This window comes from Mya arenaria, chromosome 3 (genome assembly GCF_026914265.1).
Source record: "Mya arenaria isolate MELC-2E11 chromosome 3, ASM2691426v1".
In the NCBI taxonomy this organism is placed as follows: Eukaryota; Metazoa; Mollusca; class Bivalvia; order Myida; family Myidae; genus Mya; species Mya arenaria.
This window is the reverse complement of record NC_069124.1, coordinates 62,429,041-62,451,177: the sequence shown is the minus strand read 5'-3', so window position 1 is coordinate 62,451,177 and position 22,137 is coordinate 62,429,041. Positions and strand designations below refer to the sequence as shown.

The following is a 22,137-nucleotide window of genomic DNA, read 5'->3' as shown; positions in this document are numbered from 1 at the left end:
ATACAAATAATCAGTTCTACAATCGGGCATATATCTTTTGTTAAAATTAGTTATATAGTAGATACATAACAACATTAAAAATTCGGTTTTCTGACTCAAGAGTCAAATCTCAACTCCATTAAAACATAATGCCAGAAGTTACTGAAAATCTTATCCTTAAGTGATTTTTTCGTAGAACATGTTGATGTAAATCTTGAAACAAGACTCCACATAATTTTTTTTACAGCAAAACAAATAGTTCAGCTTATTGTACAGCTCTTGCAATTACTTAAATACAGCTTTTTTTTGCTCTAGGATTAGTTTTCTTTGAAAAATAGAAAAAAAATCATTCTAAAAGACAATAATCACAATATGATATGCTTTGAAAGAGTCGAGACATAAAATACTTTGAAACATGTCATTATTGTGTGTGGTCACTTGAGTTAGGATTGAGAATTTACTTACGTGTTTTTTAACAGGGGCCTGCAGAACATGTTATTGCCAAGAGAAACAAGACATTTTTAAAAAAACATCACTACACACAAGGCGTTGCCAAGATACTCCCTGGTTGATAATAAGCATTACGTATGTTATTCAATCAAACTTTAGCAAACCCATTTTATATCACCTTTTTGGATGTGGATTTAGATGTGTAGTGAACAAGAAGTCAAAGTTTGCCCTATATTGCTCACCTGACTAAAACTTAAATTGTGCTGTTGACATTTATATAATTAAAGGGCAATAACTCAAGTTATCAAACTTGTCTTAGGTATTATGCCCATACACATTCTGGCCAAATTTGGTGATTGGAAAAATTCTTGCAACGATATTGGTCGGACAAGAGCAATTAAAAGTAATTTCTTTAAATAAAGGGCAATAACTCTTCTCCATTGACTAGAGCGATATAATAAAAAATTATGCCATTTTTTACGAATCAATATGGGGTAAAGGAATTTGAGAGAGGGTTACCTTATGTTTCTGAAGAGACGATTTTAAAAGTTTTTCATATAAACATATATAAGCAAAAGAAGTCCCGCCCCTAGCGGCCATGTCATTTATATAAATGAATCATCATGGGATGAAGGAATTTGATAGAGGGTCACCTAAGGAACATAACTGTGAAAATATTTTAAAGTCGGGCCAGCGGATTCTGGTGGGAAGAATCAAAGTTTTTAATAATGACATGTAATGAAAAGTAAAAAAATAATATATAAGGAGCCAAAATACTTATTGATAATAACCAAGGCACGGAAATAACGAGGACCTCTCGGAATATCAATGTCCTTTTGTTAACCTATAAATTATACAAAACTATGAATATAAACGCCACGAACGAATTGCACGCCGTCGATTTCGTCGCGGACATAAGAACGGAGACGACGATATAGACGGAAATTGCGGCGCATTTAAGTCGTCAGAAAAAATGAGAAATTAAATTTAATTGTTACTAGTTGTGTTTTTATTGCTAAATGTGCCACATGTGACCAATTCCAGACTGGTGAAAAACATAATTAGGCCGAAAGGACTAGAGCGAAATAGTTACTGCCAAATTTTCCCGGATTCGACATTCCGTACAGTCCGGCGCAGTCTGTCAAACAGTCTGTGACTTGTCAGTTGTATAATTGGAAAGAAACAAACGGCGACGTTAAAAAAAAATGTATCCATGATCTAGTGATAACACACAAACTGTCAATCCAGGGATCGCAGGTTCGTTTCCCCTCCCGCCGCACCACTAAACATTCTTATCGTTTTCCGGGAGGGATGTTATATAGGGGTCCCGTGTGACAGTGCTATACACTGATACACATTAAAAAATCAGGGTAGCTCTAACCAGGGTTACATTCTGTCTGTGCACTATGATCCTTAAACCTAAAATGACTTAAACTGTTATCGGAGCACTCGCCGGATGGGCCTCGCCCGAGTACGTGTATAAATAAACTCAAAACCACCAAGAAATGTCAAAATTTAAACAGACATCACAGACAGGTGTAGATGCAATCAGAGTCTCGGCCTCCTAGCAGCCTAGATGAAGTCGTCGGCACTTGTGAGATGGCACCTGTTCACTTGCATAGATAAAGGTTTTGGTTAAGAGCGATGTACTGTGACAACTTCTGACTTCTTTTGACAATACGAATAAGGGCAATGACATATTTCCTTTCAGCTAATTATCTCAATAACATAACATCCTTAAGTAGAAGTAGCTGGTGGAATACTGCCCCCACCCACAACAGGTTAGTTGTTTAACAGAAACAAAGGGCGATGCTAAAAATAAGGTGTCGGATTCTTGGTCAAGTGGTACAACACTTTCCGGTCAAGGGCCAAGCTTCGCAGGTTCGATTCCCCGCCGCACCACGACAACATTTTATGCCGTGTTCGTCTTCCGGGAGGGACGTTAAGTGGGGGTCCCGTGCGACAGTGTTATACACTTGTCCCTGTTAAAGAACTATTGTCGAGTTAACTAGGGTCACATTATGTATATTCACTATCCTCCTAAAGCCTAACAAAATCCTCAAGGAGAAAAGGTTTGTATATCAAATAATGAAGGATAAGGTGGATCTTGCTTTAACCTTTTCGGAGAGCAGTGGAGAATTGTCCAACCCTGTTGTATTCTAGTAACATGAATTCACGCATACATGATCGAGATGAAAATGTCAACACATAACACCAGTTTATTAGTGTACGTTAGCCTTGGTCGGTGAACCGGAAATCTCGAGGGGGATGTTTTCAAAGTACGTTATAAAAAATAACAGTGCCTTCGTTCTTGTGGTGTATTAATTTGTACTCATGATATATTTGACAGAATTGTGAATATTTCATATATACAATATATTTGAAGTGTTACTGCCAACACATTCTTATGTCTATGTTAATTAATGGTTCACATGGTGATAATTCTTGTTGAGTTACATGAGACGACCCCTGGAACGGAGAAAAACTCAGACCCAATATGGCTGCATTGGAAGAAGGGTTTCAATATGGTCTCTCTTCAAAATCAATTTCTTCTTCAAATAAATCCGTCGTTCAAGTGAAACTTACTGATTCAGCCTTAAGGATCTTCGAGGAATATGTCAAGAGAAAGGTAAATATATTTTACTCCGTTTTATTATATTTATTTTTTACTTAACGAAAATCTGCACACTTCGCAATTTTCATTGGCAAAGAAACGGGTCCGCACATCCAAATTTGGTAAAAGTGTTGGCTTTTTTTGTATTGCTGAATTTGTAAGATGGGTTTTATGAAACTGATGTACATGTATGTATATTTGAAATCACTGACAGTTATTTTTAATTGAAATAAAAGTTTGACCATATGGTTCGTGAAGGCACACGTCAATGTTTTGAAGTTATTTTTTTTCTGGGTTAATCAAGATTGAGAGCTTTTAACACAAGCCTATTGTACAGTAAGAAGAACCTTGAAATGATTATAAAAGATCTTGAAAACAATTTCAAAAGGGGCCTAAGTGGGTGATGGAGGAAGTGAACCATTACCTAATTGAACCATGGCCAAAGAGAACCATTTCATTACTGAAGTGAACCACCTATGTGTTGTGTATTGGTGCACTGCTTTAATAAGGTGATAATAATGTGTGAATTATCCCTTTTAGAGCAGTGCCAAGCTAGACACTAGACAAATAGATGGTCACTGGATGATCACATTAATAAAGGTTTAACTTGGAAATTTAAATAAAACGGGTAAAACTTCACAAATAAAAGTTTATGATATAATGTGTAATACATACACATCATATTTTTTATAAAATTGTTTGAAATATATTAAACATTAAACATTATTAATACTATGATGTGGTTCACATGTCTAAAGGTATATTACGTCTGACATTCTCTATTAGCCCCTTTTACCCGGCTTTGAACATAAATCCCTCTTACTCAAATAGATCCCTGGATATTTTTTAGGATTAAATATTTATTATCAGCTTTTCCAACCCTTGGGATTAGCCACAATTATGATGACAAGATGATTTTTTATTTAGCATTTGGACATTCGTTATGTTCCCCATCTGCACAGTAGCCAAAACAAAAAAATAGTCCACCTGTAAACACTAAGTTTCTTTCCTGTTTCTCTTTTTAAAGTATTGCCATTGGAACTTTAGTTTCGTTGTTTTTTCATTTCACTCCATCACTTAGGATGTCAAATTTATAGTTGGGTTGATGCTGAAGAAGTTACATACATTATATTATAATATTTGGTGATAGTTTAATAGTTTATCAAATTCTGGCACGTGTGGTAGCTGACAAAATATTGCCATTTCCGTTAACTATTTTCATAAACAAACACTTACAGTAACTCATTTAACGTCTTTTAAAATGATAGAAACAATTTATTTCCTTTTTTGCAGCCGGCACATTGTCAGAAACCAAGTATACAGTTTGATGAAAGTTCTGGGGTAAGTTATGTTGTTGTTTTTTTATTGTTTTTCATGGTGATAGAATTATACATTTTTACAAAAATGTTTTGTGGTTGAAGCAAATATTAAGAGTCAGCCTTGGACAAGGCCATTTGATAATTTTGATGATTTTTTTTTTAATTAAAGATTTGTCATTTCTTTATTTTCGTCGCCAAATCATTTTGCTTTACAATAATTTTTCGTCATTTGACATTTACTTTCAAACTCTTTTTGTTTAAAGGCAATACAGATACCGGATGGAAATGGGACCAGAACATTTAAATTTACTCTGTCAGCCCTGGAACCAAATGGGAGCTTTGATGCAATTCGCCAGCCACAAACACGGTAAGAATTGCAAATCCGTTTCCAATCAATAACTGAAGAACGCATATGCCCAGAGACAAGTTCACTTCCCCTCCATCTTGCAGTGATTTATCATTTCCATGTACATACTTTGATCTTTCAAAATGCTTCAGATCGATATTTCCAAACATCATAGGGAGTTAGGGTAGGTCATCATTAAAAAAATGTTACATGTCCATACAGGGCCAATAACTAATATAGCAATCTACCCAAGGAGGCCTTTTGGAGGTCATTTGTCACATTCCTGTGACAGCTCTTGTTTAATTGTGTTGTTATAAATAGGGTTCATTTTTGTCACAAAGACATTAAACAGATGGCATGTATTGATCAATACAATATAGTAAGGGTTAAAACCAGATTAAAAAAGGGCAGGGTACTTCAAGGGTGGGATGCCATGGGTGAAAAGGGCACATTGTATTGGGCATTTTCAGATATATTTTTTATTTGAAGTAATACTAGGTTCCAACTGCCAATTTTGTATCCATTCTATAATCATGTTATCAATTTAATTGAATAATAATAATATTACATTATCTTAAGTTTTGAATTATGGGCAGCCAAAAGGGTAGACTTGCTGTTATGAGAGCAGAAGGGTGCTATAAAATAAAGAACAGGGTACAGCACCCTTCAAAACCCTTAAGCTAATATGTAGCTCATGCTTTTACCTGAAATATAATTTTTTTTTTGATTTTTTCTCTTTATTTCTAACATTTACACCCAACAATTCCCAATTTTGATGGGTATAGGACATCATCCAAATATAACCACAAAAGCCATAACATAAGGGCTTCCACTGTTTGGATATACAACAGTTTGTTGAGTTAAGCCTCTTAGTGTTAAAAGTTTTGTTAAGTTAGCCTTTAGGTAAATCAAGAAAAACAAACATGTATTGGCAGTGCTCATGAATGATTATTGATTAATTAACTGCTACATTATCCTAGATAATTTGGATATGATCCAGAATATATTTACCTCTTGTACTACATATAACTATATGACAAACAAGTCAATACACTACAAAGTAGTTCCAACATACTTTAACCTTCACGGCATTAACCAGATGACGGGAAATATATATCACTGATATATTCCCAACTTTTTTATTATATTGATCAATGATAAATTTATGATCTTTGTTCCACTAACATTATGAAGAAATGTCACAACATGTTGTTATCTTGCACACATCTTACTGAAATACATCAGATAAATATCATTCCTGAACTGAACGAAGTAGGTACATTTAATTAATACAAGATTTAATCAGTGTTGATGGTTAAGTCAGGTTTGTGCTGCAGACTAGGGGCAAGGTGCTAAGGGAGAAAGGGAACATTGTTAAAGGCTGTAAAGGGGTATAAATATTATGAATTTAAAAGATAATTTTAGGGATTGTATTCAAATAAAATAATAATTATATTAAGTTACAACTGCCAAGTATGTGTAGTTTGTATCTATAAAATTTACAATCAAATCAGTTTTAATCAAAATGAAAGAATATTTCGAAGTCCCAAGCTATTAATTATATAAAGGAAGAAGGGTATGATTGCCGATCTTCTATGGGAACAGAAGGACACCCTTCCATAACTTTTTAGCTTAAATCCCAATATCATTTTCAACAAGACTGGCTTCTTGATTCATCTTATTGCATAGATCTCTGTATGTCAATTTAATTTTTTATCATGCATACAATGCAATACATGAATAGATCAGGTAATATCAGATAATAATTTCACATAGAGGTGAATGAGTGACATGCATACATATATAGATTTGATTTCTTACATTTACCAAATAAATGGTAAATTTCCAATGTTAAATGGAGAATCAGTGAAGTGTCATAACTGTTTGAAAAATTTAGAAAAGAATTTGAATTCTAATTGTCAATGATTTTTATTACAGCACATTTTACATTGTACAAATTAATCAGAAAAAATTGAAATCAGAATCGCTGTAATAAATGTTAAAAAGCATGATGAATTAACAGAAGCAAAATATGAAATTGAGTGGAAGACCAATAATAAATGCTAACTTGTACGAGTGTTTTGTGTGAAATGCCCATATACTAACCAGCAGTGTGTATAAGCCAACTTCTAAAAAAACCTTATTAAAACCAATTAATGACTAAATGGAAATTTGTCAAAAAAGTTTCGTCAGATGCTTTCTTAGCTGCTAAATGAAAATCCCCCTAGTTTATTTAACAGATTTCTCTTAGGTGTTTCAATTAAGCTAAATCATTATTAAATTTATAAAAAGATCTTTTAACTTGTGCCTCTTGGCTTCAGTCCTTTTGGGTGCACAAAACATTGACTTTGCCCTGCGAATATTCTTTTCAATTCTTTCCCAATATAAAGTTGATTGAATAATTATACATAATATTTTACACAAAGGTTACGTAGTATTGTTACTAGTTTTTGATAATAATTTTGTTCAGAAGGCAGTCATTTCAACTTAAATATCAACCAGGGTATCATCAAGAAGTGGCATTATCCACTGTATATGTACTTGTAGATTTGGTCAGTCTATGCGAGGGTTACATCACCTGTTTTAACTGCTGATAGATGGGGCCAACATGTACACAGTGAAGTTAAGAGAAGGATGATACAATAGTGTATTGTCTTGTTTTGTTCAGAGTTTGAATGTAAACGTCTCCCTTTCCACACTTTGTTTGCCACTGACCTCAATTTCAAACATTTAATGCATCTGTTGTGGTTATGGTTTAAGATTATCAACTTGATAATGAAGGTTTGAAGTATCTTTAATTTGCATCTACAAATATTGAACAGTCCCTACACAGCATCTTGTTCTACATTTACATCTTGTTATGTAAATACATGTTAAGTGGTTTGAATCATTAAATGTTTTATTAGTAACCAAAAGTGCAAATTTAATTATTTATGTATTTTTCATTTGGAATTTTAGCACACTTTCATGCTTGTTCCTATGCTCATATGCTATTTCATTTGTCTAAAAAAAAATATTCACTGAACGAGCATTTATAACAGTTAAGGTAAACATTTTGATGAAAGGCATACTATTTATCAATTATGATGAGCGTGGTTTTCACAAGGTTAAACTAAGGAACTGTGAACAGCTGTGGGTCTCCCATGAACTCGGCGTGTGGCCAAGTGTCCACATTCTTCTGGTTGTTGACCTCCTACATTTTAGATTGTTGTAATATATCATTCTTTTGATTAAAAGAGTAGAGAAATATTTCTATTTAATATGACTTAAGCCAATGTAATCAGTTTTTGTAAACTGACCAATTAATAATCTGCTGAGTATTTCTGCTGTACATTTATATTTTTTTTCCCTAAAGTGATAGTGCAGTCCAGTGAAGCCCGAATTCTGACACTAAGTGCTTGGCATCAATATTCTTAACAAGTCCTGCAATATAAAATCCAGAATTTCAGCAAGCCTGGAAAGCAAATATGCTAATTTCAACCACTGTTTATTATGCTGACTTGATGCTTCAGAGGTGGCCAGCTGACTTTGGAGGGCAGCATGACCAACAAGATCCAGATTCATGCCACCAGCGAGCTCTTCGAAACTACCCGTGAACGGGTCACACAAGCCGAGATTGACAGCAAGAAAAACTCGTATGTATTTGCTATGTTCACAGGTTCTTTTTGCTGTTTTTTTGCTTTCTATTTCCTACATTAGTATATATGACAAGTTTCTGTGCATTTATTGTCAAATTCAGTTTAAATCATACATATATAGACCTTGGTGATGTTCTGACTAATCTAAAGGTATTTCGTTTGAATATTATTAATTATTTGTCCATGCTTTTACATTGCTCCAATTTAAGATCAATTATAAGATATAAAATTGATGGTTTTAATATAAATTTAGCCCTCAACTTAATTTTCAATATGTTGTACAAAAGAAAAATGTAGAAAATGTATGTTTTACATGATAGATTATTATGATATAATTCTAAATTGTCCATCTTGTTTTAACATCATTAACAGTTGTAGAGTCTGTGAAGCATGATTAACATATCCATATTTTACACTATCAACCAATGAACCATCTTTCTGGGTTTGAAGAACATCTTGAAAAAGTCATATCACATAAGCATTGAGATTGTTCTGTTTCGGATAATGTTTCAAAGCTGATTCGAAAGTTTGATGTATTGTATGTGACACAGCACAATGTTTTTCCCATTATTAACTTTGATATTTAAGGTCCAGTTAAATTAAACTGAATTACAAAAACTTCTAATACATACATTTTTCAATAGTGTATTCATTTTTATATGGATATTACAATGTCAGAAATAGGAAATATTTAGTTATTACTAAAATTATTAGATTTTTATTACCATTGGAAGGAGTAAATTGTTTAAACGAGTGCCTCTTAGCTGCTCAAAACACTGTGATACTATTCAAGTCAAACATGTATCAAGCTTTTTGTTCTAACTTTTTTTTTTCGACTAAAGAAACAATGAGCACAGTTGAGGATGTGATGCTGACTAACACACATGTATACAATGCAATTGTTCAAAATCAAATGTATGTAAAGAAAACAGTTTGAATTCTAAGAATTTCCTATTGTGAAGACATGTGAATTACATGAAAAAATGTTGTCAACTTACAATGTAAAAATAGACATGTAACTGCTGTAAATGCTGCTCTAGTCAGTAGAACTTACATGTAATGTACTTTTAACATGAAAGATATTGTCTGAGAAACCTCTGAGGTAAAGAAATTTCAATTGTGCCTTAAGTAATGGCCCAACAGTTATGGCCAATCCTACCTGCTAATTATTGGATTGCTCAAGCACAGAAGTCCGCATTGACATTTAAATATGGGTTTAATGATGTTTATTGAATTATAAAAGCCTATGGTTTTGTTTAGCTGATTAAAAGTAGGGCAATTTCAATCCTTGATTTTATGAGTTTGATAGAAAAAAGCCTTAAACCTGCCCTAAAAGGATGCACATGTGTGATAGGATGACAGCCTTCTGGGTAAACAGCAGTTGAATGAACAAGAGGGCATGTGTCAACAAACTTAACACAGTCATGTTTAGTATATAATTATGATAATTTGTGAAACTTGCATCACTATATACAAAAATAAAAGATAATGGCAAAGGTCGTTAGAGTAGCATGACTTGTACGATTAATTTCTTGTTAACAGAACCAAAGTGATAAAGCAGAGTGGTCCGCGTATTAGTCGTAAGAAGACCACAGTGATCCGCAATTCAGCCCCCACTCACCAGCCATCCCGGCCACCACCAGCCCAGCCAGTCAAACCAAAGCCCCCTTCCTCAGCCCCGGTCAACTTTGTAAAGCGCCCATCCCCATCATACGCAACACAGGGACATGCTGTGTCCCCACACAATCCCACGTCAGCCAAGACAGTGTCGCCCACTCCGGTCAGTCAGCCAAGTGGACACGCTAGCCAGCCCATTGGACACACTAGCCAGTCCAGTGTTCACACAAGCCAATCAAGTGGACACCCCAGTCAACCAAGTGGACACCCTAGTCAACCTGCCGCCCAGTCCACTGGCCGGACAGCGGGCAACTCAGCCATCACTGCCATGCCCTACAGGTGAGAGAGGGAGTTGTTTATAATATGGCTTGCTAAAAAAATATGCTTTTTTAAATAAAGTGAAAACTCACCACTGCTCAAATTGTTACACTTACCAGAAAAGAATGAATGATTATTGTAACAGCGTACTGATATTTCTTTTTCAATAGCATAATTCAGTAAAACATGGGGTTTGATGTTCATATTTGTGAAGTCATTTAAATGTACATAAAGTAACAGTTATGTCAAGTTTTTTCCTCATGTTTCAGGGACAGGATAATTCACCTGTTGGCCATCCACTCCTACAAGCGACCTGAACTTCTCATCAGACTACGGAAAGGTAGGTCAATCAGTACAAGCCCCTTTTGTTAGATTGTATTGAAGGTGTTAAAACTGCACCGCTCTGCACTTACATTGACTTGTAAGGATCAACCTTAACATTCCATTCTCGATGATAACACGAACCGTAGTTCACAACAGTTAGTTGAGTACAAACTATGTATGATATAATATACAATAGATAAGACACAGACATTATTTTTTCTTGGGAATTATTGGGGGAAAGTGCATCCTACTCATGGTCATTTACGTTACGAGTAATTGGTGCATGTGTTTCATGTTGTGTTTGGGGGTTTTCACTTTGTGTATGAAACTGAAAACTTTGAACAGTGAATTATTTGCTGTGTACAATGATCCAGGAGCCAATCAAACTGCTAAATTATGTATGTTTGACTTAAACCTAAAAACAAATGATAAACACTTTGATTTACAAAGGGTGTTGACTTTAGAACAGATGTAATTATTTGATTAATCAATTAATCCTTGGGTCAAAACATTTGTGTATTTTTCTGTATTATAATTACGGTACTTAGTGTAAAAGTACATAATTATTGTAAGTACAAGTTTATTCCAATGCATTTGCTTCAGGTACAACATATCTATTCTCTTTGAAAAGACAGTAGAATGAAGGGACAATCATGTAACACTTATATAAGCAGTGTAATCTACTCTGAGATTTGATTGTGAGATATATATCCAGTTAAATTAGGTGAACACATTTATCCAAAAATAGAATAACTCAAGATATGTATCTAATTTGAAAACATGATCTTCACTCATGACTGAGACTTTATAGTGCTTCACCATTGATTTTAATGTACAATGTTTTCCTGTCATTGGTTACAATATGCCAAATAAACCTTCTATTTCTATTTAAAAATGATTTTATGTATATTTGACATAATTTAGTACAGGTAGTTTAGTACATTTTACGCTTGCTTACAAACCTTTTATATATCAGAGCAAATACATTTACACTGAAACCTTACTGTTGGGGTCTATTTTTGATATGCCTTATATCAGATTTTAAGCTTGAAAGGTTATGGAACAGGATATTGGCCTTAGGTTTGTGATTGGCCATTTACCAACTACTTGTAATTTATAGAGGTAACAATGCAGACTGACGCAAAAAAGATGTTTTTATTTTTAATGCCTGGTTATGTTTAAGTCATTTAACTTGAATGATCGAAAAAAAAATGAAAACATATGGTTGTGTACAGATTAAAAATATTAGCCATCATAAATGATTTGTTTTTCAATCAATAGCCTTGTGCCAGTTAAAAAGCGCCAACATATAACTTATATTATTTTATCATTTTGAACTCGTTACCTGAAACAAATGGTGATTACAAAATTCCACCTTGAATATTTATGACACTTGTGATGAACTATATTCTAATTTGTAACTATGGTCAAAAGTCACTGACCTTTAAATATATTAAAATGGTAAGCATGATAAGAATATTTATGGAAATATACAAAACAAAATGGTAAACAAAATAAACTATTGTGAACTTTTGTGTCCAACATATATTCCCAATATAAAGTCATGGCTTAAATATTGATTTATTGGATATAAGACTTAAATACCTTATGTAAAACATATATTTGAAATCGTATATTTAAACGCATGTAGGTAGAAGATGGGTTTAATTAGGAATTCCTGGAAATTAATGCCGGATTAAAACATGTTATTCTTATGTTCCTAGCTGGCTGGTCTCTTATTCTTACTCATGCCTTTTTCCAATATAAGGCACACTTTCAATCAATTACTTGCATTTGTTACCTAACATTTTTAATCTGAACCACAAAACAAATACTGGATCATGTTAATTATGATTATCTGGTGTTGTTTATATGGTAGTGCTTTTTCATCAATCTCTTATTAATCTAAGGAAAGGCATGTTAGTGGTAAATTGCACACTGATGATTGGTCACACTGGTGAACATTAGTCTTCTCGATTTATTTGCCAATGTTGATTGAATAATATGCAGCCAATCAAGGTACATATGTATGGTGACGTGGTGATGTAATAGTGATGCCGCAATGTTACCTGTGTGATCCCTGGCTGGCCCGAGGCCTCCGAATACCTGTGAACTATGACAGATGCTAATTCACTATCTACTACTCACTGGTCACCAGTGATTTGTCGTGTAAATTAATCATATTGTTGTTGCCAAAGATAACAAATGTTTGTAAATATTGTAGTCCTCAATTTGGACTTCTTATGCCTGAGGGACACTTCTAATTTACTGCTAATTTTATCATTTTTTTTAAATGCTTCCTGTGTGATGTACATTGTATTTCTGTTTTTTGACATTTCATATAAACTGCTATTGTTAAACAAATATTTTTCAGTCCTTTTTCAGTCCTCCAAATCAGACTCATGGATTTACAAGCTAATATACTATTTGTCGTCTAAAAACAAAAGAACTGCTATATGAAAAAGATACTTATAAATACTCTGTTAGATACGAGAACAATAACTGATTAACCAACTTTAATAGAGACCGTTGTGATGTATTAAATGATTGAAAGCCATGTACTTATGAATGACAAACACAATCAGAGATGGTTAATAATGTATACATTGATAGTGCAAATGAAACAAATAGTGTACTATATCTTACCAATATGACAAGTCATGTCAATTCTGACATACATCAGACGCATATGATGTAAACACTTACATTTGAAAATTGAAAACCAATTAAAACACATTGTTTACTGCTTTAGCCATGCTCAGACCATCAGTGACTTTTCAAAGAATGATATATATCATTCTTCGTGTTGTACAGATTAGCTGAGCAAATGCAGACCATAAGACGTCATTTTGTTAAAGTAAATAATCACGAATCATTGATTTTTGTATTATTATCTTGCTTTAGCTTCTTGTGACATCATTCCATTTCCAGAAAGCTCTTCTGCATCATTGTGTTATCACAAAAGAAATTACCCCGTCATAAGAATCTTTCAATATTTGATTAAGGAATTATATTTGTACTTCTAGCTATTCCGCTCATTAGACCTGTTTCTGATATAAGTAACTGCAATGAAGTATTGTATGATAGTGACCTAATTGTATTAAAGCGTATTAGTGTAAAAATTGCTTGTTGACAATAGAAAAATCGGTGAAGCGTCAAAAGTCATTAATGCTCTGTACTGGGAAATGTTTATTAAAAGTTTATCCCTCACATGAATTAGAATATCTTGTTTTGTTCTGTTTCATATTCACTTGCCATAAATGTAATGATTCTTTATTATAATATGATTATAACATCCAACATTCAATGAAAACCATGATTTATATACGAGTTACATTTATTGTAGGCATAAATTGAATGTATAATGAAATTAACTTGTGTTTATTTCTTTATTACATGTGTAACATATGTTCATAAAAGGTTTGTTAATGTTGACAACTGTACAAGGACGTCTTGGTTAATGTTCGTACATTGTGACATTGGTCATAGGAAGACACAGTCTGATTTAATTCTTTAACAATGAAGTAGTAAAACATGGAAGACATCAACCTGAAGCATAGTTTCAAGCCTTCAAGTGTTCTTGTTCTGTTAATAATTAATATGTCTGACTCTATTTACAGAATATTAGTGCAGAACCAGTTTCCTTATAGGCAGTGTTGCCAACATAAATCTAGGACGGATAATGCTGTTCTCAGTGGCTGTTCTACATAACAGATTGAAGGATTAAAACATATTCTGTCCTATTTATCTTTCATTGTATTATTTTTCAGATGGAGAGAACAAAAAAGACAAAGATCAACTAGGTGCAATCCTGAATCAGGTGGCTGTAGCCAAAGACAATGTGTTCAGCCTGGCCAAATATCTGTACACCGCCGAGGTGCGCTCTGACTGGCCCTTCTACACAGAGGAGGATAGGCAGATATTAAAAAAGTACACACACTCGCTTACATTCATGGTTTATTTGTAAACGGATGATATACTAGTTGATCTTATGGTGTAACAAATATGTGAAGAACAAAATATTGAATGCAGAAAATAAAGTGTAATGACTTTACTTGAAATAATTTAAGAAGTTTTTTTGGCCTTCGTATATTGCAATATTTGTCTTTCATGTACAATTTCAGTTGAATATAGAGCAAGCATATAAACTATGATAAAATTATGTATGATATACTTCCGGACGTTCCGGTCATTTATTTAACTTATTTATAGTAACTGACAAGTAAATATCTTTCAAATGATACCAAAATTGTACGGGGTCACTATTGAGAGAGAGAACTGTCTTATATGTAGGTTGGATACTATACTTGTATCAGATTATTGTTATCATATAATGCATATAAATGCATGGACGTTGGTTTCATATTATTTATAAAAAACTCCTTTTTCATTATCATATGAACTGATAGTGTATGCAGAACAAGGCTTCAAGTACTTACGAATCAAACTGTCATGTTTGTATTGTGGAAATGTGATATTGCCTCGTACAATGTACAGTAGTTCAACAATACATATGCATACGGTTATTGACCGAATTAAGTATTTTGATGTAAGCCCATTGATGTTAACTTGGTCTGTATTGTGTATTATAAGTTACATGATGACATTGCAGGAAGATGGCTAGCCTCTCATCCGTGTCCCCTTCCGCGTCCCCGGCCAACAGAAGTCCTGACAGCCAATCCTCAACTGTACAGGTAACAATATTATACTGACTTTAACAGTAATTTAGGGTGCCTGCAATAAAGCTTTTAGTACCTCTTGAAGCTTAGGAAGCTAGTATAGTCTCATTACATGATTCTTAGAGTGTTTCTTTTGCTTTGGAAGGTTCGCTGTTACAGAATTTTTTTTATAAACGATTAAATCAGGAATGTCTATAGTTGTTCACAAACTTTAACTGAAATCACACATTTATGGACAGTGCAAAATAACATCTCTCACTTGTCATAAGCAAAAAACCCGAACGCAAATGTTATTTTCTTTCGCTGCAAGTGGAGACATTGCAGTTAGTCTGAAGAGAGCAATTTGCACTATTGATATTGTTTGCCACTGTCTACAGGATTTTTTTTTCATGAAGACATTTGTAGTGAATACTGTTATTGTGAAAAGTTCATGCTATTCTTTTGATTTCATGATAATGTCTTACAATTAAATGTTAACTTGCTCTGAACCCAACACAGAGAATTGATTACAGGCTGCTTTATATTTCTAGATAAAGTTATCATTGGAATGTTTTAAATAAGTAATGCATCCATTTTGTCTGAGCCTGATGGTCTTCAGAAACAAAATCCTGACTTATCAAGTAGAAACTTGTTATTCATCTAATTGATAAGAGAGTAACAATTGCTATCTAACAAAGATGTACCATTACAGAAAAAGCCTGAGTCCCTGAAGCGCTCGTTGGAAGACAGTAATCGTTCAACACACCATAGCTCAAAAAAGATTAGGATATCACACTGTACCAAGAAGGAGTCACGCCCTAGTACAGAGGAGAGACTTTCCCACAGTCATAACAGCGTATCTTCTACCACAGACATATCAGACAAAAAGGAAAATATAGATGGTACATATACATCTTAATTCCTATGTATCCCTATGGTGTTGTCAGACAATTAACATCATACCAAAATAACCATTTTCTCTGTCTGCCTTGAACCAGGTCCATCAACAGTTTCATTCTTTTCCATTTATATTGAACAACTAACCTTGACAACTGACTCCTGCGATTTGCTTTTATAATTTTGTCTTTCAAAATCTAAAAGCGTTCTTGCTTTAATAGTGTGGAGTAATATAAAATGTGGATCTTCCTGGAGGTAGTTAATATAATAACTCATATTTGTTAACCATCATTGTGAAGAAGAACAGCAAGAGTGTTATAAAAATACATTATTGAAAGTCAATATTGAGCTTAATGTAAGCATGTCTAGGTACTGTTAACAGCTTTACCTATACATGTAAAACAGTGTTTGTAATGCGATGATGGAAATTCAGCTTAAAATTTCCTCTTTCAATTATATTATGATTATGACCTTATCAGGATGAAACATACAAAGACATGTAATTGACAAACCTCTGCTTATGCATAAAAGAATTCTACTTTGAAGTCTAAGAAATAAAGTAAATATATATAGTAAAATGAAATCAATTCAAAATGAACCTTTTAGTTAATGAAAAGTTTTTAAAAACATTTAATACATGTTATTGAGAAACCGAGCCTTTTCTATTTGATTCCAAACAAATAGTCAATTACATTTCACAAAAATAGGATCATGCTTCATTTTTAAGAATTCCAAATTAACAATATCCAAGAATATATTACCGGTAATATTACTAGAAATAGCAATGCAAATATGAGTTTCACGTTCAATAAAATAACAATGAAGAAGAAATATGTTGATGTTAAAGACCATCCCGTAAATACAGACAGACCATCAGCAACAAACATGATACCGTGCCCTCACACTCACACTTTGTTGTGAAATGTCATTTATTGCATGTTTGCAGTTTTGAATATGATTACAGTTGTCAGATTTCTTTACCTCAAGACAGTTTCATCCGTCTTGAATCCTTAAGAAATATTAATATTGATTTTGTGTTTCAATGGGAATATAATATACTAGAAGACAAATAGGTTGCTGTATTTCACTTCGCGCTGACAACTTGTGGCCTGCCCATTGGCAGAAGAAATACCAATTAATGAAAAGTCCAAAATATCTCTCAGAACTTGTGCTTGTTGTCATTATGTTATGTTGTCTATATGTAGTGTGTTTTTTTCCAGACACAGTCGATTCCACTTCAGACACTCCAGAATACATGAGGTATGTGAGGCAATGGCTACAGAGTTGTTGTTTTTTAAAAATGGAATAGTCCAAAATATTACTTGTATCTTTGTAAAAAATACTTACTAGCATACTTCTGGATTATTGATCAATTGATTCATATTGTTTTTTTATATTCTGTTACGACAGATCTACCTTAGTAATTTTGTTGTTTAATTTCTTCAGCTTCTACATCTTCTGTTGTAATACAGATTGTATGTATTAAAAACCAATGTAGCCGAATGTTTGTATTCCAAGTATGTAAGATATATGTGCTCTTGTTACAGGGAGTACTTCATGATAACAAGTGATGATCAGCGTAGCAAGTACAAGCAGGACTTCAATGTGGAGTATGACGAGTATCGTGAGCTGCATTCCCAGATTGACAAGGTGTCCCAGAAGTTTATCAATCTAGAGATGAAGAGGAAGAAATACCACAAAAACACTATAGAATACAAGGTAATATATAGGAAAGAAGTTTCTTAGAAATTAGTCTGACATGGCTGAAAGTTTACTGTAGTAATTCTTGGTATTTTGGAAAATATTCCTTTTATATAATGTAGAAATTGCATGTCAGGGATGACACACGTTATTTTGTATTGCCTGACTCATGCATAGTCTTCTGATTTAACTGTGTCTAAAAATGACATGGTAGTGTAATGACTCCCAAATAAGCAGTACCACAATTAATACAATTGTTTTAATTTACGAAAAAGGTGAAAAGATATCGAAAACAATGGTTGTTATGAAGTATACTTTGTTAATTTGAAAGAAAGGTGCAAATAACAGGGTATTTCTACCTTATGAGATGATAGTTGATCACTGTAAATCTTTTAGGACCCACCGGTCATTTAAAAATTGTGTTTTTTCAGCTATTAATACACGGTAACAATCTTGTTATCAGTTACTAATATTTTCCATAAATGCATTATTTAGTAAGTAGTTAAAAGTGTATCACTAAAAATTTATGTTTGTTATACATGTGTATGTATTGATTTTAAATGAGTGTCACTTTAAGCAAGGGTTACATTGAGTGCAAATTATTCTATATATTTTACACTCAATGCAGTTAATTTACCCAACGCATATCAATCTGCAACAGTCTATGCATATTTTCATGAACTTAAAAAAAAACATGGTAAAATTGACATACAATGCAACCATACTTATGTTCTGATGTTTTTTTAGTTTTTTCGTATAAATCATGATTGTTTTTAAGTTTGTTTATATCATGAGTTGTACTTGTCTTTCAGAACATTGAGGATGCTATCAGAACAGAGTATAGAAATCAGAAGAGTGACATAAAGTTTCTTGAACGAAAGAAACACTTTGAATATCTCCACAAAAAACTGGCCCATATCAAAAAGCTCATAACGGACTATGATCAAAAGTTTGTTGAATTATCTTAGCAATGGCTTTGTTCCTGAATGATCTCCCCTGAACAAGCTTTACGGACCTTCTCTACCGATGAGTTCATACACTACACAAAGTTGCCTCCCTGGAATTGCCAAGGCTTGTGATATTTGCCATGATGTATACTCATGTATACAGTCACATTGTTTTTGTGCATAATCATGTGTGATCTGATTGTGTTATCAGATGACCAGGAGGGCCTGGTGTTATACAATAGCTTGTGATATGTAGGAAAGGTTCTAGTTATAACAAGCATACCTTTATTGTCGGTGGACCATTATTAAAATCTTGATCTTGATGAAATCGAATCTCAAGATAAATTATTCTTTTAAATAATTTACTGACAAAATGCATTTTGATTGGCAAGATAAATGTTGTTGTAGCTGAAATCTTTCTTACATGATGCAAATTATGTGTGCAACATTGCACAATATTTAAGTAGAACTGATCTGTTTACTGATCCTAACAAATTGAGATACCATTTCTCAAAAATATTTAAAAAGGAGATGTGAGTTCAATGGTGCACAAGTCAAAAATAAGGAAGTGTTTGGTGTTTATCAGTTGTTGATTACAGTCATGAAACATATATAACCTTAATATTATCAGTTGTTGACTCATCTGTTTAATAAGATTAGCAATATACATGTATGCAAGTGCTGCAAATATTATTTTTTAAAACTGCTGAGACAGCATAACAAATAAATTGCAAGGCTATTTTATTCATTGATTGAAGCACACTAAGAACTTTTCAGAGACAATGGTTAGCTGTACTGTATTAATATTTTCTAGTCTTGTGAATTTTGTGAAGTTTTTTGAAGGTAGTGAAATGTGAACATTAATCATTTCCCTAGTGCAATAACTCAATAAATGCATGTAGAAATAGAAGCAGTTATTGAGTTCTTGCATTATGATGATAATTTTTGAGCCTATGTTTAATTTTGCCTTAATGTCTTCCTGATGGTTGTCCGGTTACACTGTCAAGTGCATATAATGAGGTTAGAGACAACTGATTTTTAATTAATAATAAATTTATTGGTGACAGATCATGATGGAAGTCACAGCCAAGTTATCTATGTGTACAAATTTATTTCTCAGATATTTCCTGGTTCCCAGTTCAGGTGCTGTGCTTATTTTTCGGTTGCATGACTGTGTTGTGTAATTGTCTAGACTGTGATATTAGTAGGCAGAAGTCTCGCGCAGGGTTGCCATTGGGATAGATTTTAGCCAGGTTTATACTCTCGCTGCATAGCCATGCAATCTCATTTTTGCTTTAAATCCTTCAGTGTCGTATTTGATGTGGAGGAGTGACGTTCAAAATTGGAAGTTCAAGTTTTTATTTTATTTTTGTCATCCTTTCTTTGCCTGTTGTAAACCTTAAGTACTGGACACCAAATTCAATCAACCATTTTCATTTTTAACTGAGCTGTTTTTGTAGCAAAAGAAGTTGAGGTTGTCACTGCCTTGGTGTCGTTGTCAGGGTCATCATGCATCATAAACAACGGCCATAACTTCAACACAGTTCCGAGATATCCAAATGTAGAGAAAACCCCATAACTCTGGCTTGAAAGATTGTAGAGTTATGCCCCTTGTTTGACTGGAACAACAACAGCAGACAAGCATTGAGGTTTGCTTCCTGGCGCTCTTTTATAATGTTTCATTCACAGTTTGTATTTGAATCTTGAAAAATTAAATTACACATAAGAGTGGAAGTCTACGTGTATTAAATACAATGAATATTTTTTTCAGATTGAACTATACATGAAAAATGCACATGTATTTCACTTTCTTTTCTGAAACAAACCATACCAGGCTTTTTTTAATAATTTATTTACTGTTTGCAAACAGAAGATTTCACTCAAAAATATACCTTTTCATATTTCCATATTAATCATTTTCATTCGCATTTGATTCTTTGTCTATTCTGTTATCATTTTATCATTTTAATAAAAAAAAAAAAATAATTGTTACAAATATGTAAAAAAAAAAATAGGAAAACAAAAAAGTAACAAAGTATGTGGATTGTTCGGTAATAACTTTAATTACATTGGTTTAAATTCGTCATTATGTGGTGCTTATACAAGAAACTTTAAAAAAAGAACTGCAGGCGTATGAAAATAGAGTTATGTGTTTTTTTTCTTCAAAATTTGACATCTAATGGCAATCCACTAGCTTTGTTACACAAAGAAATATAAAGCGGAACACTTTTACACTGCTTGCTTTAATATACTATCTTCAGATACTATGTTATAGTGACCTGTACTTAGATATATCCAAAGTTTTGAATAAAATTGTGCTATATATATATATATATATATATATATATATATATATATATATATATATATATATATATATGCTGTTGTTAATTTTAGTTCTTAATTTTGGATGTATTCCTATCATATAGAAATTTAGATATACAAACATACTTTTTCCATTCATACAACATTTGAACTTTCTTGAAACCATTGTTGCATTTCAAGCTGAGGTACATAACATAGTTTTTGGTTAGCAAAAATTTGTAGTCTCTGTTGAATGAACTATATAGAGCCTCTTATTTTGGTTTCTATAGTTTTATGTGTGTTTTTTTCTCATTTATTAAGTATCTAGTGAGGGCTAGGTGATAGATGGACATGACTGTTGCTATTTTCATATGGAGTTATGTCCATGTTGCGCTCAACCCTTAATACACATGATAAGGGCATTTAAGTTGACAGAGTGGAGTGGGGTGGTAGGAGTGATATCATTTATACATACTGCACTGTACAAATACCCATCTACTGTAGTCACCTGTATACATAGGGGTGGGGGTAGGTTCCAGGGTTACTGGGTTTAATATTGATATCGGAGATACCTCGAGGGCTTCATGTTATAAGACATTGTGCTACAAATACACTTGATCAAAGATCACACATGGGGTGGATGACTTGGCCAGAGTTTTGTATCAATTATGTTGTAGTGAAAAAGTTCTTTCTAGATATTCATATCATTCAATTTAATGGTCATTTAATTATACAAACATGTTTGATAAAATAATCTTCTTATGCTGACATTATATTTATGACATAAATTTTTATTAATGGAGAATTATTACAGTAATTGTTCCTCAGGTTGGGTCAGTGTTGACAAAGGCTTGTGTTGAAAGTCTGGCATTATGTTAAAATGTGTATATAGTTTCACAACTTCTAACATTGTTGATTATATTGAAGGATTATAGAAGATAGGGTATGATTTATGTGACAGAAAGCTTGTGCTAAATGAAATTCATAGTTTGACTCTGTGAGGTAAACTGTTTTTTAAAGAACTT

The 22,137-nt window shown here is 33.1% G+C and overlaps 1 protein-coding gene across 1 annotated transcript; it reads left to right on the top strand.

Moving 5' to 3' along the window:
* Positions 1 to 2,693: 2,693 nt before the first annotated feature.
* On the top strand, positions 2,694 to 21,121 carry LOC128228821 (RNA polymerase II elongation factor ELL2-like). The gene is made up of 12 exons (XM_052940323.1): positions 2,694 to 3,058; positions 4,337 to 4,384; positions 4,626 to 4,729; positions 8,221 to 8,343; positions 9,889 to 10,302; positions 10,551 to 10,621; positions 14,376 to 14,535; positions 15,218 to 15,299; positions 15,976 to 16,165; positions 17,381 to 17,420; positions 17,708 to 17,879; positions 18,674 to 21,121. Exons 1-12 carry the CDS (start codon positions 2,927 to 2,929, stop codon positions 18,827 to 18,829), a joined length of 1,692 nt encoding a protein of 563 aa, XP_052796283.1. The 5' UTR covers positions 2,694 to 2,926; the 3' UTR covers positions 18,830 to 21,121.
* Positions 21,122 to 22,137: the final 1,016 nt, after the last annotated feature.

Excerpts from the sequence above, each read along its gene's own strand:
- LOC128228821 (XM_052940323.1), top strand. The coding sequence starts at position 2,927 with ATGGCTGCATTGGAAGAAGGGTTTCAATATGGTCTCTCTTCAAAATCA. Across the intron at positions 8,344-9,888 it reads ATTGACAGCAAGAAAAACTC|AACCAAAGTGATAAAGCAGA; the intron begins GTATGTATTTGC and ends TCTTGTTAACAG. Across the intron at positions 14,536-15,217 it reads GATAGGCAGATATTAAAAAA|GAAGATGGCTAGCCTCTCAT; the intron begins GTACACACACTC and ends ATGACATTGCAG.